This window comes from Candoia aspera, chromosome 3, assembly GCF_035149785.1.
Source record: "Candoia aspera isolate rCanAsp1 chromosome 3, rCanAsp1.hap2, whole genome shotgun sequence".
NCBI classification, from domain to species: Eukaryota; Metazoa; Chordata; class Lepidosauria; order Squamata; family Boidae; genus Candoia; species Candoia aspera.
Window position 1 is genome coordinate 2,036,993 of NC_086155.1, and position 15,023 is coordinate 2,052,015.

The 15,023-nt window shown below is 53.8% G+C and overlaps 1 protein-coding gene across 2 annotated transcripts in view; it reads left to right on the plus strand.

Moving 5' to 3' along the window:
• Positions 1-15,023, plus strand: part of NOL4L (nucleolar protein 4 like) — a 112,087-nt gene that overhangs the window by 27,038 nt on the left and 70,026 nt on the right. For both annotated transcript variants that reach the window (XM_063296834.1, XM_063296833.1), the window contains exon 2: positions 12,645-12,800. In XM_063296834.1, the coding sequence (XP_063152904.1) occupies positions 12,645-12,800 (156 nt within the window). The remainder of the gene's footprint in view (positions 1-12,644; positions 12,801-15,023) is intronic.

Below are 15,023 nucleotides of genomic sequence, written 5' to 3' on the forward strand. Positions count from 1 at the left end.
CAGTGATGCTTCTTCTGTGGAGGCAGCTGGAAATACTCTGGACAGGTCTGAGGAGTGGGCATGACGCTTAGGGTGACCTGCCAGTCTGGGAGGTGAAGGCGCTCTCTTGCGTTCTCAAAGGACAGCCACGTTCCTCCTCCTGCTGCTGATTCCCTTTGCAGCTGAAATACTAAATTTCAAGACATTTCTTTTAAAGCACTGAATGGTTTGTGATATTATATATAAACCAGATAGCAACAGAACAGTATAATCACACTATTGTATAAAAGAGCAGCACAGTTTAAAAAAGAAAACTAACATATATATAAAACCATGTTGTGAAAAGAAAGTAAAACCCATATTAAGCTGCCTAAAAAGCAGAACAAAAATAAATAATCCAAGGAACTAGGGAAAAAATGAAAAGGAATTAAACTAGACTAAGAAGTCAAAGTAACGAAGTGAAATACCTAAATGCCTAACTTAGGTCTGTCTGTCTGTCTGTCTGTCTCTAGCCAGTGTAGTGAGGAAGGTGCTGGACTAAAAGGGAAGACAGAAGACAAATTCGTACTGTTAACATTAGCTAGTGATGTTCAGTGAAAGCCAGTTTGGTCTAGTGGTTAAGGTGCTAGTCCCGCCTTGGGCATGAAAGCCGGCTGGGTGACCTTGGGCCAGCCCCTCTCTTTCAGCCCAGCCCACCTCACAGGGTTGTTGTGGGGAAAAGAGGAGGAGGAAGGAGTATTAGGTATGTTCGCCGCCTTGAGTTATTTATAAAAAAATAATAATAAAGGTGGGATAAAAATAAAATAATTAATTAATTAAAAGGGTTCAACTTTTAAATCATGAATGGAACCTAGATTATTTGAGCATATGGAATGATATTGTCAGTTCTTGCCACTTGTTGGTGCAAAGCAGATTCAAAGCAGTTTCATTAAGCCAACATTTATCCAGAGTTCTTCATGGAATGAACGTCTCCAAATTTTTGGAGCGTAGTTGAACAAACGATTAACATCTTTGAGCAATAATTGCCACGTTTGCATAATGCTAAGCTGCTTCCCAGCTGGGTGGATTCAGAGGATGATGTGATGAAGAAGAAGAATTGGAGACTAAACCAACCAGCACATTGATAAAATTTTCAGAGAGGAATATACATCCTAATCAGCCCCTGGGGAAATATCCAGGACTTCAAGGCCCATTTAAAGGAGGGCAGAGCTGGGGCAACGCACACCTCCAGAGCCGTACTATGCCAGAGGGCAGGTGCCATGAGAAAGAAGGCATGCCACCTAGGTCCCGTTGGAAGGCACTGTTTCAAAGACGAGACCTGGGCCATGCCCACTCCATCACATCTCACCTTGAATTGCACCCAAAGTTTAATTATCGGTGTAGCTCGTGCCACAACAGTGCTGCGCGGGTGCCCCATAACTGCGTGTGCTGCCACCTATTAGGCCAGCTGTAACTTCTGAGTGGTCTTCAAGGACAGCCCCCTGTAGAGGGCATTGGAGTAGTCTATTTAGGAAGTGACTAGACCTCACCCACCATCTCCATGTAGGTGTTAAAGGGAAGGGGCCAGAGTGTTGACCCGCATGGCACCCCACGAGTTAGGGGCCTCAGGCTCCGCCTCTCTCCCCCCAACATTGACTACAACTGGCCATGGAGGAAGGAGGAGAATCACCGTAACACCGTGCGTCCCACTTTTAATCCCCTCAATCTGTCCAGAAGGGTACCAAGATCAGTGATGGTGAGGCCACTGAGAGCAAAGGAAGAATGAGGACAGTTATGCCGCCCCATCCCAATTCAATACCGCCTCTACACCGTGTTGCAGCCTGAAACCAGCTGAAAAGGGTCCAGATAATCTGCTTGCTCTGGGGCCCTCTGAAGCTGCAACCCAACCACCTTCTCAGTTAGGGAAGGCTGTTGAGGACAGTTGGACTGAAGCTGGAACAAGAAGATTATCTGGGCCTTTTTCAGCCGGGTGTCAGCAGAGCCCTGAACAGGCCTGGGCGGGACTGGATGGAAGCTGTCCAGCACTGCTGGGTCCAGCAACAGCTTCGAGGCAGAGAGAACCGCTCCCCGTTCAAGGGTGTTTCATCGCTGCGTGGACCCAGCCGCACGTCACCACCTGGGCAGCCTGAACTCTCCTCAGTCCAACATACCTGGAGGGCACCCAGTTGGGGAAGGCAGGTTAGCCTGCTCTCTTGAGCAAAGTGGACCACTGCACAGGCCCTGGCGGCTTCAGGGGGCACGGTGGCTCTCCTGGAGAGAGAAGGGTGGACCCAGAGGGGCGAGCAGGTCAGCTGTTCCCGCCTCTGCCTTCCCCAACTGGGTGCCTCCTAGATGCCCATCATTTCTCATCGTTCCCACCCTTCAAGGGGAGGTGGGAGCCTGTGGGTGGTTCTGTGGGATGCACCCAAGGAGGGTGGCTGAGGCACCAGGTTTTTGCCTTCGTGGTTTTTATTGTCTTCTGAGTGTTATTGTTGTGAGCCACCCAGAGTTGCATTCTTTAGATGGGCAGCTGTACAAATCTTTTAAATAAATAAATACGGAGGGCCGTGGCTGCAAGAAGTCTGGTCTACGAGAGAAATCTTAGACTGAAAGGATGAATAAGGGATTGGGTGTACTGTATTTTGTGGAGGTAAAGGGGAAGAAAGCCAAGAAATTTCAAAGGTGTACATATTGGGAAAAAAGAGCAAGGAAGAGGAACAGCTTGTGGGGAAGAGCAGAAGAAGGGTTAGGTTTGATTAAAGAAAGTAGAGAATGAATGTCCTGGAGTTTGCCTTCCAAAATAGAGCATATTGAAAAAAACCCTGTACAGGTAGTCCTCGCTTAACGACCACAATTGAGACCTGAATTTTGGTTGCTAAGCGAAGCGATCATTAAGCAAACCCAACCCAATTTTACTTTTTTTTTTGCAGTGATCATTAAGCAATTCACCACAACTGTTAAGCAAACCACGTGGTCATTAAGCGAATCACGCAGCTCCCCACTGATTTTGCTTGCCATAAGCTGGCTGGAAAGATTGAAAATGGTGATCACGTGACGACGTGATACCGCGACAGTCATAAATGCGAACCTGTTGCCAAGCACCCCAATTGTGATCATGTGACTGGGGGGGGAACACTGTGGCAATCCTAAGTGTGAAGACTGGTCATGAGCCAGTTTTTTCAGCACTGTTGTAAGTCTGAATGGTCACTAAATGAATAGTAGTTAAGCAATGACTACCTGTAATGGAGTGAACCAAGAAAAATGGTTTATATATGGCATTTGAAGCTCCACCTGTTTTTTATGAGCGGTGGAACTTCAACCTTACCATTATGGCCACCATCTCAACTTTTTTTTAACCATACTCTGCGGACACCCCAATTGCATTACCCCCCCCCCCCCACAAAGGCCTCCAGAGAGAGACTCAAATCATGGTGGGTTATTATGGGTATTCTTTGATGAGTGGCGAAACCGTAATTTCTTTTGCACTCAGCGCCGCCCATGCGTTTGGGTGGAGGGCATTGGGGGGTTCAAGAAGCAGAGCAGGAGAAAGGAACAGGATGGAAAAGCATTTGATTTAATTTAAACCAGACTGATTAAACACAGGATTACTCTTGCTGAAGAGGACAGGAGGAGTCTGGATCATAAATGTGCCGCAACTGGACTTTGCGGCGAGGAGGGCCGGTGGGGTTGACCACTGTTTGGGGAGAAGGAACACCCATCAAACTTTTACCAGCGAGAAGCTGGTCTTGTGCACCTTAGGGCTGCATTCACACAACGTGCACACCCCGTTGGGTGAATTACTCCATCTCCTGGGTTGGGGTGGGACGTGGGACCACAGACAGACTGATTCTGTGGCCGGTGGGAGGCACGCAGTAGCGCCAAAGCAAGCCCGCGGGGTTCGTAGGGAGGCCGCTGCTGGGCTTGAACCGGGCTGCTGGGTCGTCCTCCTTCCCCTCCCACGCAGGAGAGGCGATCGCGTGAACCGAGCCCGCTCTGTGCGACCCCCCCCCCCGGCGAGGGCCGGCAACTCCAGCCGGGCAGCCCGGGCGGGCTCAGGGCCCAGCAGCCCCCCGCCCCGACCAGGAACGCAGCCGCCCGCCGGCCCGTCCTCGGCGGGGCCGAGCTCTGCCTCGGCTCGCGGCTCCCGCTGGGGGCGGCGGCGCTTGGCGAGGGTCCGGCCGGCCGGCCGCCACCGGGCACGGGGAGAACCGGGGGCCAGCGCGACCAGAAGCGGCGCGCCTCCTCCGCCGAGAGGCGCGGGGGGCGCCGGCGCGGAGCCCGGGCGCGCCCTCCGGCCGAGGGCTGGGAGCGGGCGGCCGGGTGCTTCTGCGAGGCGGGCCGAGGCAGGGCAGGTGCGCCGGGCGGGCCGGGCGGCGCGAGACTGGCGAGGCGGCCGGGGGGGGGCGCCCGCCTCCCCCCGCCCTGCCCGCGCTGCCAGCCAGCTGGCGAGGGCTGCTCGAGCGCGCGCAGGGGGAGAGCGGCCGGGGGGTCGCGGAGGGAGGGCCGCTGCCAGGCGCCCCCCGCCGGTTTCCATGGTGACCGGCATCCCCCGCCGGGCGGAGGCGGCCGCCGCGGGCGCTGCCCGGCCGCGCCAGGCGCTCGCCCGGCCTGCCACCCCCGCGGCCCCCGCACCGTCGCCCGGCCTGGAGCCTGCGGGGCGGGCGCGGGGCGGGCGCTGCTGCATGCCCGGAGCGGGCGGGGCGGGGCGCCCCTTGCCAACCCGGGCACCGCCGGGGGCGAAGCAGCCCGGCGCCCTCCCCGCTGCCGGCCCGTTTCTTGCGGGGGGGTCTCGCAGCCGGAGCTTGCAGGCTCCCCGCCCTCTTTGCGCACTGGCTGTTTCCCTTCCGCCTCGGCGCCGTTTTCCTGTTTCGGCTCCCTGAAATGGGGAGAGCCCCCCCAGTCCTGAAGCAACTTTGCAAGACGGTGTCTGAACCTGCGAGCGTCGCCGCCTCGAAGGAGCGGCGCCCATCCGGCCGATCCTTCCGAAGGCGAGGACCTCGGCTGGACGGGGCGGCCGGACTCTCCCGCGCCCCCCTGAGGCCCTGGGCCCACCGCGCCTCCTGAGACGCGAATTAAGGCGGCCCTGGGGCTTCCAACGCCTTCCCCTGCCTCGATCTCCAAGCTGCCTTGCCTCCTCCCAGCAGCTGGGATCCCCGGGGCTGGAGAGCTGCGGCCTGGTGTGGGGGGCGGGGGGGGGGCTCAACCAGGGTAGACCCCTGAATCTTCAGGCTTTGGCTGGGCAGCGGCTGTGCTACTGGGTGGCAACCCACCTGGGGCGGCCGCAAGGGGCTTGAGGCTCGGGTGGGGCAATGGGCCGGGTGGCAGGCAGGTGGGGGCAGCCGGGTGAGCTGGGTGCGTGGCTCCCCATCCTGCAGAGAGGTGGTAGGCGGAGAGCCACGTGAGCCCAAGTGAGCGAAACATGTTCTCTGCTGTTGCAAAATCCCAGGCAGGGCTGTGGCAAATGGGGTCCCAGGGCAGAAGAATTGGGGACAAGCAGGAACTGTCTCTCCTTTTCGAGGACCCGGTTTTCAAGGAGAGGGAAGGCCGGTGGCTCTGGAGAAGTAGGCAGCGTTGGCCCCGTGTGCGTCTACCCTTGCCTCATTCTAGGACCCTGGACTCTGGGTTGAGTGTCGCCAGAGTGGAGCATACACGTTTTTTCGCTTTACAGCAAAAGTCTGTGCGCTCTATGCAAGAGGTTTCGGATCCTCCGCTCTTGGTGAAAAATAACTGGGCCACGTAGCCCCAGGGGCTGACTTAGCTTAACCTATCCGCAAGGTTGCAAGGAGGTTGGAAAAAAACAGGAAGAAGGAAAAAGGTTTCTCAAGAGGCCTTGCGTAGGCTTTTGGAGACCTAAAAATGTGTTTATTTTACTTACGGGTTCTCTTTCTCACACATAAACACACCTCTTCGCAAAGGGGTGCAGAGCGTCTCTCTGGTCCTGTTACTGAAAGGTTCTCCACCTTGCAGGGCTGGGATTGCAAACACTTTCAGCCCTTTTCAGTTGGAGGATGATGGAAGAGCATGAATGTGCCCCTTTGGAAGAGTTCCTAGGGCAGTGTTTGGCAACTTTAAGATGGGTGGACTTCAACTCCCAGAATTCCCCAGGCATCATGGCTGGCTGGGGAATTCTGGGAACTGAAGTCCACACACAAGTTGCCACGGTTGAGAAACACTGATGTAAGTGTTTCAAGCCATGCTTGACTCCTGGTGGTCCCTATCCAGGAAGATCTGACGCTGCTTAATATTTTTTAGGATCAGAGTTAGCTAGAGACGATATTGTACTATCACATGTAGGACTTGCAAGATTTACATCCGGCTCTGATTCATACACCTCAAAGCACTGTCTGTACTGCTCTCGCCTCCTATTTCTCCCACAACGACAGCCCTGTGAGCTGGTCTGGCCCCAAGTCACCCATCCAGCTTTCATGCGTAAGGGAGGGCTCAAACGCAAGGTGTCCAGCACCTTGGCCCCTGCACCAAACTGGGAACTACGCTCAGAGGTTGCGTACGCATTACGAAGAACTTCTGCAGCGTACTCTGACTGGATGCGAATTCACCAGGGCCCGACTATCTTGTATTCTCTCAGTGGCTGGGAATTATGGGGCTGCACTCCTCACCCTCTTGGAGGGCCCCTGGTTGGGATGGCACCTTCCCAGAGAATGGGCAGCCCACCATGTTTTGTGCACCAGCGGGAAAGGAAGGGGGAATTGCCCGCCATCTGGGGACAGGGCCACAGCAGTAGGTAGGGCAGGAAAATGCTTTGAGGCTGGTTGGGGGGCGGTTGCAAAGGGAGACCTTGACTGTTGTGTTTGCTCCATCCCCAAAGACCCCTCGCCCCTGTTTCCGCGTCATTTTCCCTGCCGTTCTCGCAGACTCACCATTCCAGGGATCTGGAAGAAAACGTGGCCGTATTTCTATTTACTCCTCCCATCCCACATCCCGTGGGAAAGGTGGTCTGTGCCTCGGAGGGGGTCTGGTCTCCCTAAAAGGCCGGGAGAGAAACCATTTGAAGCTCTTGGATCGATATGTTTTACTCCAAGTCCCAGGATGCAATTCTTCTCCTGGGAGGTGCAAGTGAGTCTGTTTTTGAGACCAGATGGTGGCCATCGTCTTGGGTGCCGAGCCTGGGGTTTTATTGTGAATTCCCATTTGTTTTTTAATGGAGTTTACGAGCTGTGCTTCAATGGCTTTTCTGGTGAAGCAGAGTTGCTCTGGAATGTGGTGGCATATAAAAACAGCAAATTAAATACATATTTGAGGTGGGGGGGCACCTAGGCTAATCTGCTTCCTGTAGCAAAGAAGGACTCTTGTGATTCCATGTTTTTGCTTCTGCTACATACAGTAAATCAATAACATTTGTTTGTTTCTTTGTTTCTTTGTTTATTTTTCAGATTTCTATCACTGCCCATCTCCCCCCAAAAAGGGGGACTCTGCATACTACAAATTCATAGTTAAGGAGGTTTTGTTCAGTTGAGGGAGCTCCCCTGCCCCGTGGCCTGCAATGGTACAGTCCAAGGCATCCACCAGGAAGGTCAAAAAAGTCAGGATCGCAGCCAGAGCACGCCACTGAAGCCTTGCCCCCTTTGTATGTGCAGGGACAATGTGATCATGGCTGTGGCCACCACCTTGACCTTTTTTTTATACCACCTCTTGTGGATTGCCCTCAGTCCATGACCACCCCTGCCAGAGCTGCATCTGAACTGACCTTCCTGGTCAAGCCATCTTTCTCGGCAAAAGCACCAGCATTCAAGATTGGCTTCTGCCTGCTCCCTGTCCTAGGGGGGGAAAATAAGTGTTCTTTTATGTCTTTATCTGCTGTCACCCTTGATTACGTGCCATCAAGTATCAAGACATCGTTGACTCTTAGTGACCACATAGATAGGTTTTCTCCAGGACGATCTGTCCCCAACCTGGTCCTTCAGGTCTTCCAACGGTGCCCCTGTCGCCACTGTAACTGAGGACCTCCACCTTGAGTTGGCCTCTTCTTCCCCTTCCTTCCACTTTTCCCAACATAATGGACTTCTGAAAGGAACTTGGTCTTGACACTGATCGATGGATCGATTGGTTGATTATGTGCCATCAAGTCACTGTCAACTCTTGTGACCACATAGATAGACCTTTTCCAATCCCCAGCCTGGTCCTTCAGGTCTTCCAAGAGTGCCCCCATCACCACTTCAACTGAGTCCCTCCACCTTGCTGCTGGTCGTCCTTTTCTTCTATTTCCTTGCACCTTTCCCAGCATCCAAGCCTTCCCCAGAGAGCTGCCAGGTCTTTGCATCAGGTGTCCAAAGTAGGATAATATGAGCCCAGTCATTTGCATGGTCAGCCTCCCTGGGAATATTGCTGTTTTTTGCCCACAATAAATGTGATAATGGCTCCTTCACAAGACTGAGTTCAATGCACTGTCCAGCTCTTTTCATGGTTGTGGGTTTTAAAAGTGTGAAAGGGTGACTGTTGTTACCAGCATGAGGGTTAGAGAGGAGGAGGAAGGGGCCTCCACAGGAAGGGTAAAAAAAGTCAAAATGTTGGTTGTCACCACGGGATTGAAGCTGTGTCCCCTTTTTACTTGGGTTTTATTGGATGGGCAGAAACGATGGGAGAAATAGCCAGGGCCTGTGCCCTGAGGGGCTTATTATAAATCAAAAGCAGCACCTTGAATTGCACCCAGAAGTAAACTGGTGACCAGTGCAGGTTGCAGAGCAGAGATGTTACACGGCCACACAGAAGTCGGCCCATCGCTGCCCATGCTGCCGCATGTGAGACCTGCAACTTCCAGGTGGTCTCCAAGGGCAGCCGTACGCAGAATGTATTGTAGTAATCCACATGCTAGGTGACTACAGGTAGTCCTCGACTTATGACCACAATGGGGGGAACCAGAACTTCTGTTGCTTAGCAAGGCGGTTGTTAAGTGAGTTGCACCCCATTTTATGACCTTTTTGCCACAGGTGTTAAGCAAATCACTGCAGTCGTTAAGTGAATCATGTCATTAAGCGAATCTGGCTTCACCCCTTGACTTTGCTTGTCGGAAGCTGGCCTGGAAGGTCGCAAATGGTGATCACATGACCCCGGAATGGTGCAACTGTTGTAAATGCATGGAGGTCACCAAGCACCTGAATTTTGACTATGTGACCGCAGGGATGAAACGACAGTCTTAAGTACAAGGACTGGTCGTAAGTCACTTTTTTCAGTGCTGTCGTAAAATTGAACGGTTGCTGAATGAATGGTGGTAAGTCGAGGACAACCTGTATGGCTGTGAGTCCAGGAGGACTCCCAGGTTGTGTACCAGTTCTGTCTGGAAGAGCGGCACCCTGTTCAGAATCGTTCTGCTTCTTACAAAGCGAGCTTGGCCCAAGCACTTCCTGGTTCAAGTGTTTTCTCTGCCATGAATTCCTTTGGTGTCAGACAAGTCTACATTTGCACCAAGACATGACTATGGTCTGAACTACTTTACAGGACTCCTCAAGGAGCCTGAGGAAAGACGATCCAAAGTGCTTTGAACATTCAAAAGCGCTCTGTAGAAATGCAAAGTGATGATAATGGAATTTTTTTTAAAAATTAAAAGCATCATTGCTGTGTTTTTGAGGCTATTAGAGTTGGTGTTTGCCCCTCTCCAGCCCCAAAGTGAGCATAATTCTCCCAATCTAGAGGTTAGCTGTGCTGTGTAAAATAGTTAGGAAGGATAGACTAGTCCAGTATTTCTCAGTCTCAGCAATTTTAAGATGGGTGGACTTCAACCCCCAGAATGCCCCAGCCAGCTGGGAGTTGAAGTCCACCCATCTTAAAGTTGTCAAGTTGGAAAAACACTGGTTTAGCTGATCCTTGCAGTGGTCATGGACTGACACCCTCCTTGCATCTGGCACCTTTTTTTTAGAAGCCATCTAAGCCACCCTCCCATTCTGACAGTTCCAGGAATTCCACACCCTTTGTGGCAGTGAGCTGCTGACCAGTCGCATCCTTATGAATGCATGAGCTGCTAAGCCAGCTGTAGGCAAAAGGCAGTGGCAGCTCAGTTGGATCTTTACCCCAAATTCCTCAGCGCTGTTTGTATTCTCTGGGCCCAGAATGCTGGCCTCACCCCTTTGACCTTCCCTCTTCCAGCCACTCCCAGGGTTCAGACCTGCGGGCAGGAGGGGCCGAAGTAACAGGCTGGGACCAGGAGATGCCTCCTCTTCCTCCGCAGGCCTGGCAGGACGAGACGGCCTTCATACAAGCCAGGTGGCAGGCTGGGCCAGCTCTCGCCTCCTCTGCCCTGCTGTTGCCTGGCTGTGTGTCTGAGAGGGATGCAAAATCTGGGGAAGATCAACGTTTGGAAGGAGGCAGCTGAGCAATCCTGGCTTTCAGGTGGAAAGGGCTCCTGTTTATTGGTAGAAAGTAGGTGGTGCTGGGTCCTCTCTGCCTGCTACAGTTTGCACATTGGGGCAAGCAAAATGTTGGGCTCTCGAGCCTCATTCTTTGGTGCATCAGAGCAGACGTCTGCAAGACCCATGAAAAATATAGGACTGTTGTCACCCCAAAAGCAACAAGGGCTTTTATCCCCTTTAAAGCCCTGCATGGCTTGGGGCCAAATTATTTGAAGGACCGCCTTTTCCCAGTTACTTCTACCTGATCCACCAGATTGGGGAGGGGGGGTATGTTATGGTCCCCCCCATTAAGGAGGTCCATCTAGTGGGACCGAGAAGAAGGGCCTTCTCCGGGGTGGCTCCCTCCCTGTGGAGCATCCTCCCCGCAGAATAAGATTGGGCCCCACCTTAACACTCTTCCGAAAGGCCCTGGAGATGCGGTTCTGCCAGCGGGCCTGGGGACCCCAGGTTGACGCGCAGCCCATCAACCGGCTTGTGTGAATGTACTGTTGCCGCCAGGTGGGTGGGGGTGCAGTGGGTTTTGTATTGGGGGCTTTATTTCTGTAAGCTGCCCCGAGTTACCGTGAGCGAGTTGGGCGGCCCTATAAATCTCTTTAATAAATAAATAAGAAATAAAATAAGAAGTTGGCCCCGGCCCTTGCAACCTTCCGGAAATCCCTTAAAACGTGCCCTTTCCAGCAAGCCTGGGAATCTCCTGCCTGCAGTGAGCCCATGCGTTGGCTGCATCACGTTTCATATTTTCATGTGTTCCCTTTTGTCACCTTGTTTTTTTATTTATGTTGGTTTTAATTGTTTTTTTGTATACTGTTTTTACTCTTGGTTTTATTGTATGCTGCCCAGAGTCACCTTGGGTGAGATTTACGAGGGAGGGAGGGAGGGAGGGAGGGAGGGAGGGAGGGAGGGAGGGAGGGAGGGAGGGAGGGAGGGAGGAAGGAAGGAAGGAAGGAAGGAAGGAAGGAAGGAAGGAAGGAAGGAAGGAAGGATGGATGGATGGAACGAACCAGGAAATCATAGGATGTGCACCTGACACTCCCTCTCTTCCTAATTTCTTTATATATTTTAAATCACCATTTGATGGAAACGCAAGGGAGCGGAGCTTCTGGCATTCTGTCTAACAGATGCAAATACTTTAGAAGGAATTTGTGGGCATTTATGTGGGTTTATGGAGACGTACGATGCCCTTAAAGTAATATCCGGGGTGCCCCCCTCCCTCCTTCCCTTCCAAGTCTGGCAATCAATGCAGGTGATAACTCTCTGAAGAAGAACAGCTCTTTAGCGCCCACGATCCGTGCCTAAGCAATCTATTTAAATCATTTGGATTGTTTTATTTGTTTGGCTGATTAGTCCACATTGGCTTCTGTTGATGACAGGAAGGTGAGACCCATATGAATTCGGAAGGGCAGCATTTCCTTCCTTGGAGCTGCGATTGAAAGGGGGCCGTTGCTTTCTTTTGGGGAGTGGGTGGGCGCTAACATCTGTCCTGGTAGGTGGCAGGCAGCAAATGAAGAAATAGATCTAAGATTGCGTGCGAGGTACTTTCTGGTTCAAGTCTACACTGCGTTGTGCCTCCTTTGGTCTCCCCGAGGCAGTTGTGTTGAGTTTGTGTATGTTGCTTGCATGGAACTCTTTAAATCGGTGTTTCTCAACCTTGGCCACTTGAAGACGGGTGGACGTCAACTCCCAGAATTCCCAAGCCAGCAAAGCTGGCTGGGGCATTCTGGGAGTTGACGTCCACCCGTCTTCAAGTGGCCAAGGCTGAGAAACACTAGCCTAAACTGTGCAGTAAGAATTAAGATAAATGGGGAGTAGCAAGGAGGTGGCAGGGATACTTTGCCTGCAAAATTCTTAGGGTAAGATGAGGAAGGATGCAAAGCTGGCTGGGGCATTCTGGGAGTTGACGTCCACCCGTCTTCAAGTGGCCAAGGCTGAGAAACACCGATTTGAATGGATAATGAAAAGGCTGGGGTCTAACGCCAGGACGGCCTTCCATGAGTCATCCAGCACTGTGCAGCCAGAAAGGAGTGTGGTGTGTGTGGTGTACGGCTGTGTCAGCCCAGAAAACACCTCCCATCCCTGGATGGGGTTGCTCTAAGTAAGAAAAGGGGCTGCTCTGGCCTCTCCCCGCTTTTCTGTTCAGTTTCCAGCAGCCACAGCCGCAGCCAAGCTTTTGTCCGATGCCGCCCCTTTCCCTGCGCGGTGCCGGAGTGGAGACAGAGGGGACGGTGTGCCAGCCCAATGCCCCTCCTTGCTTGCCTTGTCCCCCGTTGCTGCGACCCCCACCTTGTCCCTTCCTGAGACTGACTTGACTTGCCTATGCCGTTGCAGGGGGCAGATGGCCCGTCGGAGCCCGAGGGCATCGCTCTCAAGCGCGTCGCTGTGGTGGAAGACTTCTTTGATATCATCTACTCGATGCATGTAGAGAGCTCAGCGGAGCCGGGCAAGGCCCCCAAGCACGCCGGGCAGAAGAAGACCTACCGGGCGGTGAGGCTGCCCTTCCTTCCCCAGGCCGGGCCCTGCGGCCGGCCCCGCCCCCTCCGCACCTGTCAGCCCGGCCGGCCAGCCATGGTGCAGAAGAGGAAGGAGGCGCCGGCGCGCGGGAAAGGGGGGTGGCCGGGCAGGGGACAGGAGGAAAGGGCTCTGCAGATGTGCTTGGCAGAGGGAGGGGCTGCAGCGGCTGGCTGCAGGGGGGCAGGAGGAAATGCCGCCTGCCGTAAACAAAGGAAGGGCTGCACGCCCCACACCCTCAGCTGGGGAGGACAGCTCCAGAGGCTGATTCAGCTGTCTTCAGCATCTGCTAAAATTATAGGCATCCGGGCCCAAACACAGGAAGTCGGGGTGGGAGTGCATGCACGCAGGGAGGCCACCCTTCCTGCGCCCTCTAGCTTGGCCTCCTCCGAATTTGTGACACTAGATCTTTAAGCAGCCTATTAGCCTAAACTGGTGTTTCTCAACCTTGGCCATTGAAGATGGGTGGACGTCAACTCCCAGAATTCCCCAGTCACCCATGCTGGCTGGGGCATTCTGGGAGTTGACGTCCACCCGTCTTCAAGTGGCCAAGGTTGAGAAACACTAGCCTAAACTGTGCAGTAAGAATTCAGATAAATGGGGAGTAGCAAGGAGGTGGCAGGGATACTTTGCCTGCAAAATTCTTAGGGTAAGATGAGGAAGGATGTACTCCGAGTGTTTCATGCCTGTTCAGTATTGGGACAGAGAGAGAGGTAGGGTGGGGTGGCCGTTAAAGGACTGGGCTAACAACGGGGTGACCCAGCTACTAGCCTGCCACTGGAGGGACCTTGGGCTGTTCAGCCCCACTCAGCCCAACCGACCTCACTGGGTTGTTGTGGGGAACAATCGGACGGAGTACCGAGCGAGCCAAAGACGGGATAGAAATCTCGACATCCCGAACACGTACTGAATGCCCGCCCATCATCAGGGCAACACGAGTTCTCCGGTCTCTTCCCCATCTCATTCTCCGCCCATCCTTGCTTGAATGGCATCTGGTGGGCTGGAGAACCGTCCCCTGGGGCTTCCCAGGGGGAGAAGGTTGGGAACACATTCCGGCTCCTTTGTCTTGAGGGGGGCTTGGGTCTCTGGCCAGCTCTGTTTATGCCTGGAGGGTGGAGGGGCGAGTGATGGGTCAAGGGAGGCACCGGCTTGGGCTGCGCCAACTCACAGCAGGGCTCCCTGTGATCTTTGGAGCTCTGCTGGGAAAGCTGCCAGCATTGTCCCTCGGGCCAGCCGGTTGCATCTGGGGATCTTGTGGGGGGGGGCCCTTCGCTCCGCCTGGGGCAGGAGGGGTTCGTCTCCCAAGTCCACTGTCCGAAAGAAGCCGCTCTGCCCTGCACAGACCTCCTGCCTTTGGCATCGTTTCCAGGAGCCCCTTGGCGCAGTGGCCAGTCAGGGTCAGATGCTGCAGCCGCTTGCCCTTCTGGCCTCCGCAAGGGGTTAACCGAGCTATTGTCTTGTGCATTCTCCCTGCCTCTTGGCCGGTGACCTCTCCGTCATCGGGGAGGGCAAGGCCACCAGTAGAACCACCCTTTGGAAAACTTTCTGCTTGTTTCCAGGGCAGGCGGCCTGGGCCCTCCCCGATGCCTTCGATTCAGTGAGCCAGGGAAACAGCCTGGATTTCTCTGCTTCATCCCTTCTGCCAGCCCCAAGGCCAGGGCTTCCCCATGTTCCCTGGCACTTTGCATCACGTTAGTAGACCCATCTCCCCTTTGACCTCCCTGGCAGATTTTTCACCTGATTCCCTCCCCTGGATGATGCTGTGGACCAGAGGTAATCAAAGGTCTGGGGAGGGAGATCTTACACTCCAGCCTTGGGGTAGGCAGGAGGGTGCCCCAAGAGGAATCTTGGCTCAACAGGAGCAGCTCTGCTGCCACTTGGTGGTCCATGATCTTCTTTTGCTCCCTCCATTCCTCACCTGAGGCTCCCCGCTCTTAGTGAGATGGTCAGGTGGAGTAGAATCTCACCAGAGGCTCCTGATGCTTGAAAAATAGAGATGCCCTCTAGCCTAACTTTGTCGTGAGCGTGCCGTGTGTGAGTGGGCAGGGATGTTCCTCTAAGGAGGAACCCTTGATACGAACTTCTTGCTGTGGTCCAGCATGATACAAGCTCCTTGGGGGGACTACAGGAGAGACACTAGAGAGTTTCCCTTGGCCTGTCCGTTTCCTAGACCGGCCAATCAGGTATAAAATTTGGAAG